This window comes from Trachemys scripta, chromosome 6, assembly GCF_013100865.1.
Source record: "Trachemys scripta elegans isolate TJP31775 chromosome 6, CAS_Tse_1.0, whole genome shotgun sequence".
Taxonomy (NCBI): domain Eukaryota; kingdom Metazoa; phylum Chordata; order Testudines; family Emydidae; genus Trachemys; species Trachemys scripta.
Genome location: NC_048303.1, coordinates 108,035,812 through 108,055,570, shown reverse-complemented (window position 1 = coordinate 108,055,570; position 19,759 = coordinate 108,035,812). Strand labels below are relative to the sequence as shown.

Below are 19,759 nucleotides of genomic sequence, written 5' to 3'. Positions count from 1 at the left end.
CAATGGGTTAATTTCTCCTTGCTTTACTCACATCAATAGTCCTAATGAAATCCGTGGGACCACCAGCTTTGCTAAGGCAAAGCAGCAGGATTTGGCCCATATTGTTTAATTATTTAATCTACATTTTATTGCTGTAAGAATTTATTAGCAAAAAAAAAAAGCCACCTCTGTTATTAAATTCCTGTTTTCACTCATTCTTTTCCCAGAGGTGTTGGAGGAAATTTTAAATGCTTGTTTTCAGGCTATTGAATTTTTTTTTGACAGCCCAGAAGAGGCGTCATCTGAAAATATGTAATATTCACTCTCTGTACACATGAGCCATCCCAGCTCCTCCATCCCACGTTTACAGCACTCAAACCAAAACAAACCAACTCACCCAAGTGCCCTGGAGTCCTCCTCCTCCCTAATAAAAACAATTCAGAAATGCTCAAAAATCATCTTTCGAGACTTCCTGCCCTTGAAGTGTTCCCTGCATTCTTTGCCCACCCCAAACGCTCACTACATTTCTCTTGGTGTCTGGAATGTGCAGAGGCTGCACAACACCCAGGGCCTTCTGAAAACTGAACTGTCTACACTAAGGGGGCTATCCTGGCAGAGCTCCATCGCCCTACAACGGCCGGCCTAAGACAGCCCCCCCCCTCCGCCCCCAAGGCTGCGGCTGCTACGAGTGCCCAATTCGCGCACCTGAGCCAGGCCCTTGAACCCATTTTGTGTCTCTGCTGAAATGGCGCTGAGAGGAGAAGGAGTTCTCGTTTCTATCTGCTCAGCGGCATGGGAAGGACGGGAAGAAAGTATCTTCCCCCAAACATCACCGATCTCGCCAGGATTCATTTCGTGGGTGCTGCCCCCAGATCAGAACGTAGTAAACTAGGGCATGATGAGCCGTTTCTGAGCGAACAAACAAAAAGTCCAGGAACTCCCTTCGACATGCTCTTAATACCCACTGGGAAGGAGATGTAAACAAGCCCAGATCAAACATTGTTTTCTAAAGCATCTTCTTAATTTGCTTACCCAACCCGGGGATTAATACATTGACTCAAACCTAACTTCCTTGAGAATTGGAGCATGCAATTTCTTTTGAATAATATCCCCCCGCGCGCCCCTCACAGCTAGCTGCCCCGCACTTGCTAGGCTTGTGTTTGTTTGTTCGTTTGACACACATCTTGCTTTTCTCCAACATGACACATTGGGATCAAACCGAAAATAAAACAAGTCCGGGCATCCGCACAAACACTGGCGGGGCTGAGAGATCATCCTTAAATTCCCCGACCCACCGAAACGGCGTTTGCTTTTTTAACCCCCAATTCTAAAAAAAGTCACCTATCGGGAGAAGGGGGAATATGCCGCGCAGTTAGTTACCCCTGGCTGTAAGGAGGGAGTAAAAAGCAGGGCCCGATCTGCGGAGCGGCACAGACAGCAACGGAGCCGCGTCTCATTCAAGGGGCCATGTGACAGCCGCGGACAATATTTGTCGTTTGCAAGCGACACGGGCCGCTATTCGGGCTTTTCTCCGCGATGGGCTCTTTCCTCTGCGCCGTTTCCTACCTTCTCCTGGGAGCCGGTTCTGCGGGCTTGCGGAACCTCCCCGCCGGCCCGAGGGGACGCTCCCCGCTCGGCCAGAGGCTGGGGGGAGGTGCTTCCTCCCCCAAAGGGTCCGATTAAAAAAAAAATCAAACTAGAGAGGAGAACGAATAATGTCGTAAGAGGCTTTATTTAAAAAAGGGGCTGTGATTGGCTGGCTTTCCTGCGGCGTTTGTGCACTTGGTGGAGGAGCCGGCGATGCTCGCTGGAGCGATGCACAAGGCTCCCTGCCGCCCGCCAGCGAGGGGGCGGACACCCTCGCTGCCCCCAGCGGAACTGCCCCCCTGCTAGGATCCAGCACCGGGTAGGGGGAGAGGAAGAAGAGCAGAACTGTCTGCAAATGAATGGTGCGCACGGCTGCTCGTGCAATGGCCTGGACCTGCCTATAGGGGTATCTATAGCTAAAGCACTCCGGGGGGGGGGGCGGGGGTGGATTTCCCGCTCCTTGTGCCCTGCGTGGACAGTTACTAACCTGAGCCCCGCAGGGTGCTCGCCCCAAACCGCTGCGCGCTGGCAGGGGCGCCCCAGCCAGCATGGGCATTAGAATAAAATGCACCGTCCGATGTAAGCGCCCGAGAAACCTCCCACGCGTCAGGGCTGTTTTGCTCAAGATCATCCAAGGCTTCCTCAAGGCTTATCCAAGATCCAGGCCCCTTCGCCTTTCCCTCGTGGTGATTTTGAGGAAGCGCTGCAGCAGGCGAGCTGAGCCTGGTCACCCCGCTGGGAGCAGGTAGGAACCAACCTCAGAGAGGGGTGGGGATGGAAGGTGCCACTCTTGAGCCTTAAGGTGAAATTCCGGCCCCAGGGAGGTCAATAGCAAAATTGTCATCCACTTCAGTGGAGCCAGGCAAAACCGGACTGGCTTCACTATCATAACCTGCTAGGTACTGTGTGTGGAGACAGCCAGTCATGCTGATACTCTTGCTGGGGTCATTTCTTATTCTTCCGATTGATTTCAGGAACTTCTGCTTACAGACTGATGGCCCGAGGTGGTCCCATATTTAAGGGTGCACTATTTTGGCCCCCCTATAATTTTCTGTAGTGTACAGCAGCAGATGTTGTAAACATTATAATAAATTACAATCAATAAACGTCCACAAACTATTGCTTCATCATTATGGCACTCTGTTTGTTCCAAGTAGATAGAGCAGGAGATTTTTCTAGAGTAATGAAAGTGCATCTATAATAACCATCAAGGATTACAATTGGAGACAAACGTTCGCTTGAGTAGGCACCAAAAATATTATTTTGGAGGGAGAAAATGGCCGATGACACACACACCACTATTTTGTGAATAGCCAGATAGGAAAGTCAGCATGTTTGCCTTTTCAATGTGATATTTTTAACAGTGAAATCTATTGGGCTGGTTTTATATATTTTTATTGTTATTGTATAAACGTCCAAAACTAAGGTAACTTTGCTTATCAGTTCATAAAGTTAATTATTAAAAGTCATAGCTAAAGGATCCTGAGGGGCTCACTCAGGCAAAATTCAAGCACTTCAGTGGTAGTTTTGCTTGAATTGGGACTTCAAAACTGGCCCTTGCAGGGTCTGTTTGGCCCTGTACAGTGCAGTTTAGGCCTTGTTTATTATGATTTATTGAATACACAATAAACAAAGTATTCTGTGGATTATCTGTGGATTATAAAATGTGCAGCGATGTTAAACTGAGAAAGAACAGGATTTCTGTAGTCTAATAGGAAATGCCAAGACCGGTATTACCGGGCATAAAAACCACACTTTTTAAAAAATCCAAACAAGAGAGCCCCCGGTTCGGAGATTTAAAATATATATATCACAGTGTTTGGAGCAGTAAATAATTATATACTGCTGATGGAATACGAAGCACTGGTTAGGCCACTGTACAGGGAAAGTTTTGATCAAGAGCAATTATGGAGTGTACATCATTCTCTTTAAATATCCTTATTTAAACTAGATGAGGGGCCTCCTTGCTTCAACCGCAGTGATAATAAGTGCTAAAAAAAATATCCTCATCAACATCACGTCTGTGATTAACCTGAAAAGCATAAATACCAAAATATGGGACTGATTCTGAAAATAGGTACTGCCTTTAAGTCACTGAAGTCAGGGTCAGAAACCCTGCTCTGGCCAGCATGTTTTGCCCTATATTTCTGAGCCCCCAAAAGAACTATTTTTATATAACTGAATTAAAAACAAAAATTAAAAAGCAAATTAGTACTAAAAAGTTCATTAAGGTATTCAAAATACGATTGTTTTTCTCTTGGAAGGCCAAGTTATGTTGTGACTGAGGCTATAAAACTTGGAATTCCCCCTCTGGCCCTATCATGGCTGTTCTATACAATATAATGATATTAAAATAAAGAATAATAAGCCTGGGAAAAGAGTAAAGTGAATCTCGAAAAAAAAGAGAAACAATTAAGGGCCCAGATTGTAGGCAGATGCATTCATAGCCCTTGCTGAGGGTACTGGGAGTTGTGTGGGTGTGTGGGTGTGCATGTGTCTGAGGGCAGAACTGGACACATTCATTTGAAAATATAGCAGCCTCTCCGAGCTTTGCCTTTTCCCCATCTGGATTAGAATTAATCTAAAAAGTGACAATATTTATGAGTATCTAATTTAGTTATTTTATCAGAAAGTGAAAGATCCGGGAGGAAATAAAAAGCGATGAACCGACTGAAAAGAAATAACAGGGCCCAGCCCTTCAGCTCTAACTCCCTGGAGCAGTGCCATGGAACTGCTCCGAAGAGCAGTTACCGAACCAGATAGACCCCGAAGTTTACAAAATGGCTGATGATATTTTACAGCAAATCCTGCGTATAATAATGTAAAGGAAAATTAGGCAGAAAGTTACTTATTTTGTATGCACTCGTGTAGGATTTGTGCTGAGACTTGGGACATTTGTTTTAATTTGGCACATAAGTAGTTTGTTGATTTAAAAGCAGTAAAAAATATTCTAAAATGCTATTAGGAAACCCTGCATTCTGATTAATCCGCAACCAGCCTGAGATTCTTGAATGTCGTAATGGGCCAGAACACATCTTTCAAATAATACTACTGTATTGTTACAGTAAAGCTAGAAAATACATACCGGTACAGTAAATGAAACTATTAGTAAAACACAAAGAGCATTTTCTGGCATTGGTTGAACCATAGGATCAGGAAACCAGGAGTTTTTTCCTGGTTATGTCACCTACCTTTTATGCGACCCTGGACAAGGCACAATCTCCCTTTGCCTCAGTTTCTCTGCTTTTACATTTACATTCGAGGTTTACCGAATGTGGTGAGGCTTAATTCATTATATGTTTGTAAAGCGCTCTGAGATAGTTACATAGCATCCCTCATCCAACAATTGCCATTCACCTGCTTATACTGTATTCTTGTTGTAGCTCTACCAAAGTTCTCCTCTACCGTGGTTCTTTTTAGATTTATTAAAATTAGTCAAGCTATTTCCATACAGGCTAAATCCATCCTTTCAGTTACTTATTCAGAGACTGAGGAAGCCCTTACGTACCACGGTATCAGAAAACCATGACCCATCCATCCAATTGAACACTGACCTAATATATTGCTATATTAGAAAACAGCAGAGAGAAAATATTTCAATTCTCCATTGTTAGAGGGGGGCCCACATTTTTTTCCTTATTTGCATGTTCACCTATCAATCACTTTGCTGGTAAGTGAAGACACTTTAAATATTAAAATAGGTTGTTTTCTGTTTGGGGTATAACCAAAATAGTTTAACTTGGTATAATTGCAGCTTCCAATTAGGTCTGTTTTCATGATTATTCAAAATTATTTTTTTCAGTGCACTTTAGAGAGGCAGGAAAATAAAACCCTTAAACCAATTAATTGGGGTTGCTAAATTGTTTAATGGGAAATTTTCTGCAGAAAGTAAGCTTTCATACAAAAGTATAATTCTCTTTTTATCCCTTTCGCTTCAACAAAATATTTTTCCAGCAGTAAACAGCTGCAGTAAGTAGGTTAATCAAATATAATTCTGTGCTCAGCACTTGTTCGGCAATATTGTGGTCATCTCAGATATTATTTTGTGGTACTTGCTGGTGTATGTGAGCTGCTTGACTGAAACAGTACAAGGTATGCTAGGATCTGGATTTCTGAGGGAAGCGTGGCTGGATTTAAAGGGGTGCAGAAGGGAAAAGGGGATAGTTTGAGGCCATGGGTAGAAAAGGTTGAAAACTGACGATGTAGAAAAAAAAATATTAGCAGGGTTCTCGAAGCCTTTCCTCTGCTATCTTGTTTGATGCTGTTCTGCAGTTTTGTGGCTTGTGTCAGTTCCCATAAAATAACGCTTTTCTCTTCTGATTGGGCCAAATCTATGCAGGGCACCCGAGTGCCGTATCAATTTCTTGGTTTATAAAGGCTTTTGCGATTCTTTACTTTATATTAGCGTGATAGGTCGATGCATTTTCCAGAACTTTAAAATAAACCACCATTTGTGCAGCCCATTCCCACCCCAGTACGGATGAAAAATTCGGACCTGTCACAAAGATGCCAGAAGGATCCAATGGAACTTGCCTTGCATTGGGAACGCGCCAGACTTGGAGCTCTTCCCTCCCTGAGTGAGAAGCTGGGCTCAGATAAGGAAACAGGACACGTTTGTGGACATCCATTTTCAAGATACACTTTTTGCCTGACAGTGACTGAGATCCTCTCTTAGCCGTGTGCGTACATATCAGGGCTGCTATCACAACTCCTACGCCAATTCCCTTTGAGATGAAATAGCACCGTGCTCTATATATACAAGAGCATCTAATAAAGCCACCCCCTTGTAAATGTGTGTACTGCTAATTCGGGTAACCGGGTAGCTCTCAAGTTTCTAGGGCGTCCTGGATTTGCTACCGCAGCAAGCAGACGTTTGTTTTGTTTTATTTTTTTTATTTGCTCGGCTGCTTTTTCTTAGTATTTCTGTAGCCATCGCACCATTTTCTACTATAAACAGAAAAGATTAAGGAACTAAACTTCAGAACTGTACTTCCTTAATCTAATGTCTGTATCTAAACAGGGTTTATCACCGTAGGATCTGGGCACTGATTCCGACCAGCTATAGTTTCATTTTTATTAATCTCATTTTTTCCTTTATACAAATCAATTGTATAGTTGCCCACAATACTCAGGAAGCTGTAAAATCAGAGATGAGCATCAGACTGTGCATATCCACTGGAATTAGGGCTTGATTAATTTCATTCCCACTAGAGAAAATCTAAGGTAACTTCGTTGCCTTTAGCGGAGTTTTTCACACCGGTAAAAAATTCACAGTAGCGCCACGAGAGTTACTAGCGAAAATTCAAGGTAGGAATGTGATCAGATTTCTGTCCATTGTCCCTGCAGAGTTAGCAGGAATACAAACTAAGGCCACAACCCTGCAAATTACTTTTTCACCTGAATAATTTGATGCTCGTGTATAGTACCATTCATTCAATGTGGCTACTAGCATTTTTGCAGGCTCCAAGCCTTATTTTTCCCCCAAGTAAACCAAGCAGTTATTTGATTCAGTATCTGACTCAGGAAGCAGATGCTTTGATTAAGGTAGTTTTGTTTTTACAGTCACATTTATGAGCATAACAACATGGTAGGTGGGTAGTTTAAAATGTTAAAATCTTAATCTCTGCTACCATTCACCATCTTGTAACTTGTTCCTAAATATCCCTGTTATGGCAAAATATTTTTAAAGTGCTTCAGGAGCTGTGTGGTTTGGGTATTTAGTATTATTAATTTAGACCTTGGTGTGGGGGGGGGGGGGAGAGGAAGTGTCATCTTGTAACTTTGAAGCACTGTTTCTGTGGGACAACAACATGAGGTTCAAGTCCTACTGTGCAGTAGTTCTATCAGAAGGTGAAAAGTAGAGGAACTGCACATAGCCTATGAACCACAAGAAACAAGGCCTAAGCAAGGCTTCTGTTGTGCCTAGGCCTCCTGGTGGCCTTCTCCACAGGAGTGGATTTCTCCCAGGGGGAAAAGAAAACAAAAAGATATTTTACAGTTTCCAGGTACAGTGAAAACACATAGGCCTCTCAAAAACATAGCAGCATTGCTACATCCTCTGGTCCCCTTCCTTGTCAATAACCTGAACTACCTCTTGATTTCCAAACATTTGGCCTATACATCCTGCTGTTTCTTCTCTCTACTACAACTGATATAAGAGCTACTTTTTATCATCATCAATACTGTCCTCAGCATGTCCCTGGTGGCTTGAGTCACTATTTCTTCTCTCCTTGATGAACCGCCACTAGATCAGTGGTTCCCAAACTTTAACAACCTGTGAACCCCTTTCACTAAAATGTCAAGTATCACAAACCCCCTCCTAAAAAGGAATATTCCCAGGGATTTTCTCCTTCCCCTGAGTACAAATTATAAAAGCAGTGATCTTGGAAATATAAAATTTGTTTTTATGACATGCTTATTACACACTATTTATTATTATTAATCATTACAGTATTGTTATTATATTATGAAAAGGGTAACACTCTTCCAAGAGCTCATTTTCGTAGCTTGTATCACTTCAAATAAACCTGTTATAAGACAAGGCTCCTATGTTTCATCAAGAAGTATCAGATGTGAAACAGCATGAAGACATTTAAGAAGCCATCTTAAAGAGTTCCTCCTACACAAGCATTCAGGTCTTGAGCAGTCCAGGCAAACAACACACGTTACAACAAAGCTTAAACTTGTTCTTCATAATAATTTTAAAAACAATACTAGCTGCCTATTTAATTTTAAAAACAGCAAAAAAATATCCACCTCCTGTTCCATTTTTTATAAGGCGTCTTGAAGTTTAAATCTCGTCAGTGTGATAGATATGCTTGCTTTGATCTGCTTAGCTCTTGGAAGTCCAAGTCCAGGGGCTCCGGGCTGCTGTGCTGCCCACGGTGCCTAGGGACAACTCTGTCCACCATTAGGGATTTTTTCCCCTGAGAACCTCCTGCAACATTTCACAAACCCCAGTTTGAGAACTACTGCACTAGATGGAACACAAACTTCTTACAGCACAAAATTCTCTTACCACATGCCATTTGCAGTAATACATTTCTTGTGAACTCACAAAATACACCCTCCTTCGGAACAATTCACAGCAAGTGTCACAAGGCTGCAAGTTGTGTATAGGATAGACTGAAGGGGGGTATGCTGAGGTTACCGGGGAGGCTAAAGAGGAACTAATTCTCGTGATGTGGTGTGGACTTGACCCGAAGTCCATTGAAGGCAGTGGAAAATTTCTATTGACTTCAGTGAACTTTAGCTCCGATCCTAAATTATTAAGATGTGGACAAGTATTTCAGGTTTGGGGACAAACAACTTTTATATAAATTTGTGATTTCTTTTTCCACAGGAGATTTTACAGTCTCTCTCTCTCTCTCTCCTGTGGAAGAAATCACAAGACTTGGTTACAGCCTGGAGGTGAAGGGAGGCGGCATGAGAATAACTAATAGTTAATAAGGATGCATTTCTTTTATTTGACTGAGCCACCAACTCCCATCTGTCCCGTCGAGTGATCTTAAATGTGACACTGGGATTTGCCATGGATGAAATTAAAACCCTCAAAAAGGAGGTTTGCTGGGGTTGCGCGGCGGGGCAGGGGTAAACAATAGAATTTGTTCTGTAATGTTTAAAAAGCTACAGTGTGGGCCGCAAGATTGTCAAATCAAAACGGAATGCTTCCGTGTCTTACAAGGCGGCTTCAGCTGTAGGCTTACAACGTGCGGGTTACAAGGAGCGGGTAGCTTACCAGAAGGGAGGCATTTCAGAATGTGTAAAGGGACACAGAAAACCATGAGGTTTCAGAGGGGCAGCCGTATTAGTATCAGCAAAAACACGATAGTGACTAAGTGCTTCGTCGTCCCTGACACTGGAACTATTTCCCACTCACGTACAAAGCCCAGGCCCCGATCCTGCAATGGCTTGTGCACAGGCCGACCCCTGCGCTCATGGGGAGCCCCGTTGGAGTCAATGAATGAAATCCTGGCCTCAGTTGAAGTCCGTGGCAAAACTCCCATTGTCTGAGGACGTGGGGGTCCAGGATTTCACGGACTGGCGTCTGAAGCTCCATGTAGGCGCAGTGATCAGTCCAGACACGCTAACATCGCAAGATCGGCCCTCAGCAAATAGAAAACAGCCCTTTCTTAAGAATGCCTTCTTTTCCAAGTGGGAGCATGGGTCGTCTCTCGTGGACGGTGCAGAACCCGCCATCTCAGGGGATTTCCTTGAGTCCGGGCCTGTTCACACGGGGCCCTCTACCCACACCTCTGTTGTAAAGCAGCCTGCCTAGTGCTCTGCCATTACCCCTACAAACCTCCTAAAGGGGCAGTCTACCCCAAGGGGAGGCTAACACGCACTCTGGCGTCTAACCTTCTGCTGGTTTCCTCCATGGGTATGTGAAGGGAGGACACAGAGATTAACCCAACATGCGGATTCTCTCTGCAACCCACCAGGCAGAGGCTTCTGCAGGGTTGAGGGAGAGGATATTTCTCTCTCTTCTATGCTAGGCCCAGCTCTAGGATGGCTACTTGCTCGTGCGGAAGTGGAAGAGAGCACAAGACCCTAACCTGTCCACGGGCGGAGCCAATTGGGTTCCCCTCGAGGACAACCTTACATTATAAAATGCTGACAAGGTGGTCAGAATCTCTTTCCTCATTCAGTGGTTCTTCCGTCCGCGTTCTCGTGCTCCGTGTTGAGCAAAATGGGATCGCTGGTGTAAGAAGCAACGGAGTAAGTATGTGGGGGTGGTGCCCATACAGCTCTGTAGCCAGGGCTGTGGTCTGCGGCTACAAAATAAAAGCATTTTGATATTATGTCTCTGGATGGCTCTCGGTATTAGTGATGACCTGCAATGCTTTCCACCTCCATGACGTTTGTTCAAATGGATCCCAGGGTAGAGTATCAACATTCCAACACGCCTTGCGCTCTGCAGTGAAATCTGCCTTCATTTCCTGGGGCATTTCTTCCTCCTCCCCAGTCCCCTCACTGGTCACACACCACGTTTGTCTGATCATCTAATTCACGTGATCTCAGCTTGACTGCGTACTGGTTTTACAGCATGACCTTTTTACCAAACAGAACAATATGAATATAAAACTACAGTCCAGGAAGTGATGCTATTAACCTGCTTTCTGTTGCGTTGTATGCTCATCTGAACCGCAGTCTGGATCGTTAGATTTTCTGGGCTGGAACGGTGATGTTAATGGGAATCTTGACTGTGTTACAGAGTTGTAACTGAATGTAATGAGTTTACAGAGCTCTACAGGGCAGAATTTGGCACGTACAGTGGAGGTGGATTTCACCTCTAGTGAAAACAGGAAAAATCTTACTAGCTTCAGAAGCTACTATTCATCTTTGCTTTCGTGGCGATTACTTGCTAGGATGTTATTCATGGGGATTACTTGCTGCCATTGTTCTTTGTCCGCTAAGCGGCGTGAACAGATACGCTGCAGTGTTAATTTCACTGGGGTGAAATGGAAATATTTAGTGAGGTAAATCTAGCTGTTTATTATCTGCTTCTATCTGACCGTTACCGGGCTCGGATTGCGCAATCATGCTGGGTTATCTGAAATAAAACCGCGTAGATTTATTCTACGGATGTCTCTGTTCATGGAAACTTCTGCTGTAAAGTTAATAAAATGAGCGTTCCTGCCTCCACTTTGTGAGTATTTCTCCAAACATTGGACATGATCCGAAAATATGGCACTGTAAGGAGAAGTGCTTTGACAGCACTTTCCCGCACAGGTGCTGTGTCTATTTTGCTCTATCTATGGGGTGAACCGGTCGCGACAGGTGAAGAATCCAGGATTTTCCTGGGAACACGAGCACCTTTACTAGAAATACCCACTCACATAGTGCCATGCATACAACATCACTGGTTAGCATACAAAACAGTCACATGACAGTATCGTGGAACCACGGCTGCCAGCGAAATTTGGGGACGCCCTCTCTTCGTTGATCTACTATAACCGGTGAGACCGAGTGTGCACATGGGAGCCTCCAGAGGGTGAAATGGTTAAAGACCCAGGGGGTGGCCCAGGTGGTAGTTTTAGCCGCAGACAGCGGGTGAAGGGGATCAAGAAGGAGTTGCAGGCAAAGAGGGCGCGGGGGATTGAAGGAGATGGACATGTGCCTGGGAAGTGGGAGATGCGGATGAGGGGTAATGTAACCGCATGAGCGAGGGAGACTGGGTGGTTGACTGAGTGGGATGGATGGAGGACAGCAGCCAAGTTATTTTAGCTTGCGCCCTCCTAGCCCTCCATAAAACCTGGCTTACCCATCAGAGCGGTGGGGGAGGAGGGAGTCTCCGGGGAGCAGGGCGCTGCCCCTCACCTACCACCCCACCCACTTCTTTTTGGTCCACCTCCCTGATCGCAAGAAGTTTTCTCCTGGGAGCGCGCGTGGGTCGCTCTGGCGAGATCAGGAGAGAGATTTTGACCGGCTGGGACCGCCTTGGGTCCGGATTCGCTGTCAAGCGGAAAAGTAACGGTCAAGGTAGAGGAGACGGCGCTTAGCTGGCTTAGCCGAGCCCCCGGGCGCCCCTCGTTGTAGATCACCCTGAGCAGGAAGAAGGATGAGCACTGGAGGCTCAGTGTGGAGGCGGTGGCGTGTGTGTGTGTGTGTGTGGGGGGTGACTGAGCGAGGCCGAGGGACACACCGCGGCTAGGAGGAGAGGCGAGCGCGTGTGCAAGGGGCGAAGCATAAGGGGGGAGGAAAGCTCCAGCGGGGGAGGGGACATCTCTCGGCCGGGCGCCTGTGATGGGCAGGGGTGGTTTTCCAATCCCGGCCGCTGCAGCCGCCTCCCTGCAGACTGGCAGGGCTTTCCGGCGGTCTCGCTGCGTGGGGAGCGCGCGTGCAGCAGTAGGGCAGGGAGACGACAGCCAGGTTATTCCTGGGCTCGTTCTCGGGGCTGGGGGCTGCAGTGTCACCCCTGGCTGGCGGGGGGAGGCGCCCTGCACGCACGTGCCCATGAAGGATGGGGGAGGGGCGAGGCTGTAAGGAAAAGGAAGGAGGTGCAAATATATCAGTCTGGGTTGGGCCCGCAGTGCCGCTATTTAATGCGGTGGAGTGGGGGAGCTCGGGGCTAGCTGGCTATCTGGCGCCCAGAGGCATGCAGGCGGGGGCTGTAGCTGCAGACGGCGGGAGGGACCTTCTGGCTAACGCAGCGGCTCAGGGGGACGTGCAGGGGGTGCGGCTGCTGCTAGAAGCCGGGATGAACCCCAACACTGTTAATTCCTTCGGCAGGACCCCCCTTCAGGTACAGGGCCACGGAGCCCAGCGGGAAGGGAACACGGGCACCGGGGAGCGCGAGTCATAGGGACTTTGCATTTAAAATCAGCTTTCCATCGCTGCTGGCTCGAAGGGAGATCTCATGGGGAGGGGAAGAGAGCCTGCTTCAAATAAGTAAAAATGGGGATTGTACAAATCTCTAGTTTCTGTTCACCTATTGAGTCGGCCATTAAGGGAAGCGCATGGGAGTCACTTCAGAGAAAAACGAATTCTACTTCTGGATTGCTAAACGTTTAAAAATTCATTGCTGCTCGTTTAAAATTATTATTCATCGGTATTATGTAGCTCTTAGGGGTTAAAAAGTAAATATTTTCCACAACACGAATCGAAACGGGGCGCGTGTAATTATGGGGGACATGAACCATCAAGCAAAGGGATAGCTCTGTATGTAGGAATACTGATAAATTACTATTTCTAAGATGATTTCTATAACACGGTCCACTTTGCTTTATCGTTCATAGCCCACAAGTATACGCGCCCCTTTTCGATTCTTCACCCCTTAACAAGTTCCAGAGGGAGAAAAAACTGCAGGAGTGTTTTGATAAAAGGTTTACATTAAAAATAGCACTATTTTAAATATAGCACTGTTCATTCATTTCTGAACATTAAACATCATTTAAAGTTATATGTAGGAAATGGTAGTTTGTTTCAATTACTATTTCAAACAATACCTGGATCATATAAAATGCCAGATCATATTAGATTTAAATCAAGCATAACTGGACTCTGAATGACTGCCATTTTGTTTGACTGTTTATAGAGGGAAAGAATTATACTTCCAAGGAGTAAACATGGCAGGGGAGAAAAGGAAGGGTTTTGTGGCTGAAGTTCATTTCCACATATGTAGATAACTTAAAAAACCCCCACAAAGTTATCCACATAGATGGATGTGTTGTTATTGCTTTTTGTGTGTTTTTATTTATATCCACATACATAGAAACTCATCTATATGTGGATAACTTTAGAAAAAAAAACACACTAAAAACCCTTCCCCTTTTTTGCTACCCTTAAAATGGCTGACTCTCAGCCCAACTTGCATAGGTTCTGACTGTGCTCAATTACATTTGATAGAAATGGTGCACACAGATTTCTATGATGAGTTTTTATGTTTTTTTTTTCTTCTTTTAAAAGGACATCCTTTAACCCACTTTCTATTTATCTTGCCCACAGAGATTATTGGTTAAAAAAATTGAAATTTGGACACATTTAATATAGTGAAACTTCAAATGTATTTTACTACTAATTTAATGTATATTAAAGTAACTCTATATCTTGTTTGATTGTGCATGTGAAGCGGAATACACTTGAACATATTTTAAACACTTCATATTTAAGTACGCTGCAATATTAATCAAGGTCTATAAAACCCAGATCAAAAGTTTATTTTAAATCATAAAAGGAAATCCAAAACAAGACAAAACCACCCCTCCAGTTCTGTCGCCCTTTCCTTGCGCATTAATTTGCAATGGAAATCTGTCAAATGAAAGACTTTTCTTCTATGCAGTTAATTTTATTATGAATTAGTTTTCTAGTACATTCTCCTAGTTCACTTCACAGAGGAAATTTTTCAAAGAACTGTTCATCTCTCTCAATCACATGTAAATGAAGGTCATGTCCGCATAAATTAACTTGATAAATGTGATGGCGAGTTTTATTTTTTAATCAAATATAAAAATGGGTGCAGTCAAAAAAACATCGCTACCGAGCGAGAGGTCTTACGGATGTGTATTTGGTACATATGCTCTTGAGTTGCACTGGGTAAATGCTTTTTAATTTTTACAGTTTAAAATGTTTAATATGAAGTATTTACAGAAAAATACTATCATACATACTGATTTGAAATATGTATTTGTGCAGTTCAAGAACTAGGCACCGTTTACAAGTAGCTAAATATACAAACCCCTAGAAAGCCTGCCCTGGTGAAGCTACTGGCAGTTCTGTCATGGACATCGAGGGGGCCCGAATATCACCCTGAAGATTCACCTCCTTGGAACATAGGTGTAATTCCAAAGTCAAGCGACCAGATTCTGATTTCCATTACGCCGGTGTAAATCCAGAGCAACTCCTAAAGAGCGTAATGCGGCTCAGATTCTGACCTTAGCTGAGATAAAATCCCCATTAGACCAAACGAGATTCTTGGAAAGAGCAAGACTGAACCCTAAAATCGATCCAGGCTCACTGACGGCTTCTCCCCCCAGGTCATGATGATGGGAAACACCCAGGTGGCGGAGCTGCTGCTGCAGAGAGGAGCGGATCCCAACCGCCCGGACCCGCGCACCGGCTCCCTCCCAGTGCACGATGCGGCGCGAGAAGGTTTCCTGGACACCCTTGTGGCGCTGCACCGAGGCGGGGCTCGGTTGGATCTGCGGGACAAATCGGGCCGCCTCCCCATTGACCTAGCAGTAGAAAGCGGGCATCAGCAAGTGGTCAGCTACCTCCGAGCCCAGCCTGCAAGGAATGCCGCTCCGCCCCAGGCATAGGGCACGGGCGGGCTAACAGCGCTGCCCAGCTCAGCCACAGGGACCAAATGAAATGCTTGCACCACTGAAGTCAATAGAAAATTTGCTGTTAATTTCAGTGGAGCCAGGATTTCACCCCAGGTTTTTCTACGGCAACCGGTGACCCATCCGCCAGGCAGCTGCGTCCGTGTGGGTCTCTTGCGGGGCGAGCAGGGACTGCGCTGGCTGGGATGGAAGGTTCAGGGGCTGTGGTAGAAAACAACTGCTCTGCTTGGTTCTAGTCGAAGTAGAGAGTGTGGAGAGAAAGATAACCCACTTCTGCACGAACAGATTTATACTCCGCTTGGATACGGTCAGATTCCGTTTATATTGAACTGCTAAATAGCTGCAGTGGCGGGCAAGGGCCAGGTTTTCGTTTATGTGTTACAACCCTTTAAAAAAATATATTGAAAAGCCCTTCAGACAAACATGACTTCAAAAATTTTAGAAGGAAGAACTCTTGTTCAAACAAATTAAAACAAAGTTCATAAAGAAAACAGACGATTCTTAAGTATTCTGCCAGTGACATAGTGAAATCTTCTGAAGGGGTTGGTAAGGTAGCACTGTATGTAGGAGGCGTCCTGCCTACCTGCAACCCCCTGCTGGTAGCACTCCAATGAGTGTGTTGTCTGGGATTTATCCACTTTATAACCGAACGGCATGGGGTACCTTTCCAGAAAGCAGGCAGGACCATGAACCTGATCTCATTCCCTGTGAACATCAATGGAAAGAATCCCATAGTTGTGTAAACAGCCTGATTCCATTCCTATTAAACCCTTCAAGAAGGCAACATCATTTCCCAGCACAGATACAATATATTTCTTTAAAATATCACACAAAAAGCATCAGTTGCAAATGTAGCCATTAGGGCGTGACTCAAAGTGGTGGAAGTAAATGAGCGTCTCCCTCCACCCCAGCCAATGGGTTTTTAATTAAGCCCTTCATTTACTGTGACATGTACGCGATTCCTCTAAAGATGTTAAATAACCTGCATTACAAGTAGAAGCCCTTGACTCTCCCTGATTATATAATGCATTATATAAGACATAAACAGATGCATAGCACAATCATAATAAATAGCTTCCTCGGAAGTTTTTATGTAGTATGTACTGTTTAAGGAGCCTATCCTGCAAGCTGTTGAATGCTTTCGATGTTTATTTAAAGGCCATTCAGTACCTTAAAGGAGGGAACTTACATTTTACTCGGATATTGTTTATTGGATGGCAACCTTTCCTTAGCTCTACTCTGTTACAGTCAGAAAACCCTTGCTGGTCCATTTGCTCAGCATTGGTAGCGGGATTATGGGCCCTTAATCCCACACCTACTGGCCATTAATGGGAATCTTTCCATGGATACCAATATACATTGGATCAGGCCCTCTAGGCGAACTAAATGATTTGAAGAATATTAACTTCTTATGGAGCTAATAGCTTACCTCTGGAGAGCTACTCTTTCCCATTAGATCGAAGGGAGACATATGTACATGAACATTAGAGAGGTGTTTGTGTACAATTATTTAAAAAAAGGAACTGAACTGGGAGGATTCTGATGTTTAGATTTAAAAAACCCAAATTATAAAACCAGCACAATATGGCCTAAAGAATTTACATTCCTTATTATCCATCAAGAGAATCTCCCTGGACAGATGAAGCAGTAGGCGCGTATGTTGTATAACATCACCACAGTGGGGGGAAATGTTGTATTCCGCATATTAAATTCTTAGATAACACTAGTGTTATTTCTGTAAATGATACTAGACCCCGCTCATAACATGATTCAAAATACGCAAGTTGATGTATTGGTTTCTGTACTGATCTAAGTGATAGAACAATGCTAAATCACAGAGTAATGCTTTTATTCATAACAGTACTAGAATAGGCAGCTTTGCATGCTGTTATTTTATTTAGATTTTAATTAGATCCCTCACACTATGAGGAATGTGAGTAATTTACCCGTCTAATTTTACTTTCGAGGTCTACACCCAAATTATCCCATTCTAATTCCCACTAGTAGGGAAACTCTGAAAACACAGATTCAGAAACCTTTAAAAATTTACGAATTTTATACTAGCAATGTGAACGTGTATCTCTAGAAAATATTCCTATTATGAAATCAATAGTGCTTTGCCAATTAATTTCAATGGAACCAGGATTGGGACCATTATTATGGAGTTTAGTTTTTAAAATTCGCAAATAAGCAATGGACGCAAGCAACAGGGTCATCCAATACGACAGCAGAAGAGCGTGTGTGAATATTTATTATTGATATCTGCACACCAGCTTCCCCCCAAAAGGAAATTAATGAAAGAACAGTTTATAAATGTGATGGTGTATTGCTTCTGCTTCCCATCCAGTATTGCTTAAGCTGACTAAGTAGCTGTTATTGTTTACGTGCAAAATATTAAAGTGGGTTATCAGATAATCTAAAGTGACGATTACTTTGTGTTTGCGTTAGTGTCCTAGGCTGGTCGCAGGATTCTTAGAGAGACGAGGGAATATCTTGTACTGGACCTTCTGATGGTCAAGAGACAAGCTTTGGAGTTTACACAGAAGTTGGTCCAATACAAGGTATTCCCTCACCCACCTTTTCTCTCAGTGTTATTAAACAGTCTAATACACAATTCAATATATACTAGTTGAGATTATATTAGAGATAGGTTGTCGGAAAGTTAATAAAATGTCAAATTGAACAAAAGGTGTATTTCAATAGTAGAATTTTAAAAAAATCACTAATATGAATAATTGAGTTCGTCTGGCAATTTGCGTGGATAAACACTTAAAGAGAAGCAAGAAAATTCTACCAGACTTGGTATCAGTGCTACTCTGTGGATTTAAAATGTTATGTATAATTCTTAAATATTAAAGATAAGGACGATCTATAACATATACACATGTAATGCTTTATACCTATATCTATTAAATTCTCACAGTAATTAAGTGATGCCAAACTAAGAGTTTTCTTGCTTCTGTTTTTAAAAAAATGCAGTTCATTATGCTACCCATGCAAATAACCAAAGTGAAAATAGTTCTCCATAACGGCAACTGAGACTGTATTTGAATTCTAGGTTAGGAATAGGTGGCATTATACTGTTTTGGCTCAATTTCTAAGAAACTTTATTTCAGTTTTCCGACAACTCAAAAGAAAAAACAAAACAAAACAAAACAAAAAAACCCACACACAACAAAATTAGAAAAATCCCCATTAGCAACTAGAGATCTTATTCTGCAGTCGACATGCTACGGAACTCCACCAGACAAGGCAACGCGCGTGCAACTTCCTCAATTCTAACTCCAGCAAGACTCTCCTGGTCATCCTTTGCTCCAAGTTCTCACACCAAGAAAATCCTGGAAGCATTTTGGATACTCGAGCGCTACTTAACTCATTCAGGTCCTTCCTTCCCCGCTGTCCAGCGGCAGGTTAAACCGCGGAACCTTACGGAGAAAACCTCCAGTCCTGTGTTTGTTACTTAAAAAAAGAGACTGCTAGAAGGCGCTGATCTCGCAAAGCGCTCGTCCGCTACCATTCCAGTTCCTCGGTATGGGATATGAGAGCACTATTCAGAATCAGGCCACCCAGGCCCCAATCTTGCAAGGTGATGAGCGCCCGCAACTCCTATTAAAGTTAACGGAGTTGAAGGCGCTCAGCACCTCGTAGGATCGGACTCCGCTCTCGTTTCCTCCCATGCTGCAAAAAGAGCTATTAAGTGTGCAGGTGCAAGGGAACTTCGGGTGCAGTCCTGAAACGCCACTGCCCTGAAGTAACATTGTCCCAACCGTCCCTCGGAGGATACAAAAGTCAGCACAAGCATTTGTCTTGCTATGAATGTGCTGTAGTGTGAACTCCCCGTCGGTGCAAGAGTCACCAAAGGATGTAAAGCCCTTTAGGGAGGGGGCATTCATATGAATCTCAAAGAGCTGTGGGTTGCGGTGCCCAAGGATGATTACACAGTTTTGACAAAAGGAGAGGTCGCACGCCTGTATTATGGGTGCCTTTATTACCTGGGGGGAGGGGGGAAGGAGACCTCAGTACTTTTCCAGATTGAACACACTAGATTCTATAAATGGCGCAGAATGTAGAACAAATGCGCCTCTACAAGCAGTTATAGGTGAAATCCGGGCCTCATTGGAATCAGTGGGGAAACTCCTATTGACTTCTATGGGGCCAGGACTTCCTAGGCGAGCTCCGCGGAAAATTATACTCGGGTTCTTCTGGGAGCACATCTGTCACGCTATAGGTTTCATAACGATCTATATTAAAGTTAACTCTATGTAGATATACTTACACAGGACATGGGGCGGGGCGGGGGAAAACATGATTTCCGAATTAAACAACTGGGGTAATCTTTGGGCTAGATCTTGCCCCCACTGAAGTGAATGGAATTTTTCCAATTGACTTCAGTGGGGCAGGATTATCCCTTT

General features: G+C 44.1%; 1 protein-coding gene across 1 annotated transcript; it reads left to right on the top strand.

The window, feature by feature from the left end:
* Nucleotides 1-12,655: 12,655 nt before the first annotated feature.
* Nucleotides 12,656-17,745, top strand: LOC117879603 (cyclin-dependent kinase 4 inhibitor B-like). Its single transcript, XM_034774878.1, has 2 exons — nt 12,656-12,811; nt 15,042-17,745. The coding sequence occupies exons 1-2, from the start codon at nt 12,665-12,667 to the stop codon at nt 15,321-15,323; spliced, it is 429 nt and encodes a 142-aa protein (XP_034630769.1). The 5' UTR covers nt 12,656-12,664; the 3' UTR covers nt 15,324-17,745.
* The last annotated feature ends 2,014 nt before the right edge of the window (nt 17,746-19,759 follow it).

What these genes read in the sequence shown, in the direction of transcription:
- LOC117879603 (XM_034774878.1), top strand. Translation starts at nt 12,665, where the DNA reads ATGCAGGCGGGGGCTGTAGCTGCAGACGGCGGGAGGGACCTTCTGGCT. An exon ending in TCGGCAGGACCCCCCTTCAG is followed by an intron (nt 12,812 to 15,041) that starts GTACAGGGCCAC and finishes TTCTCCCCCCAG; the next exon opens with GTCATGATGATGGGAAACAC.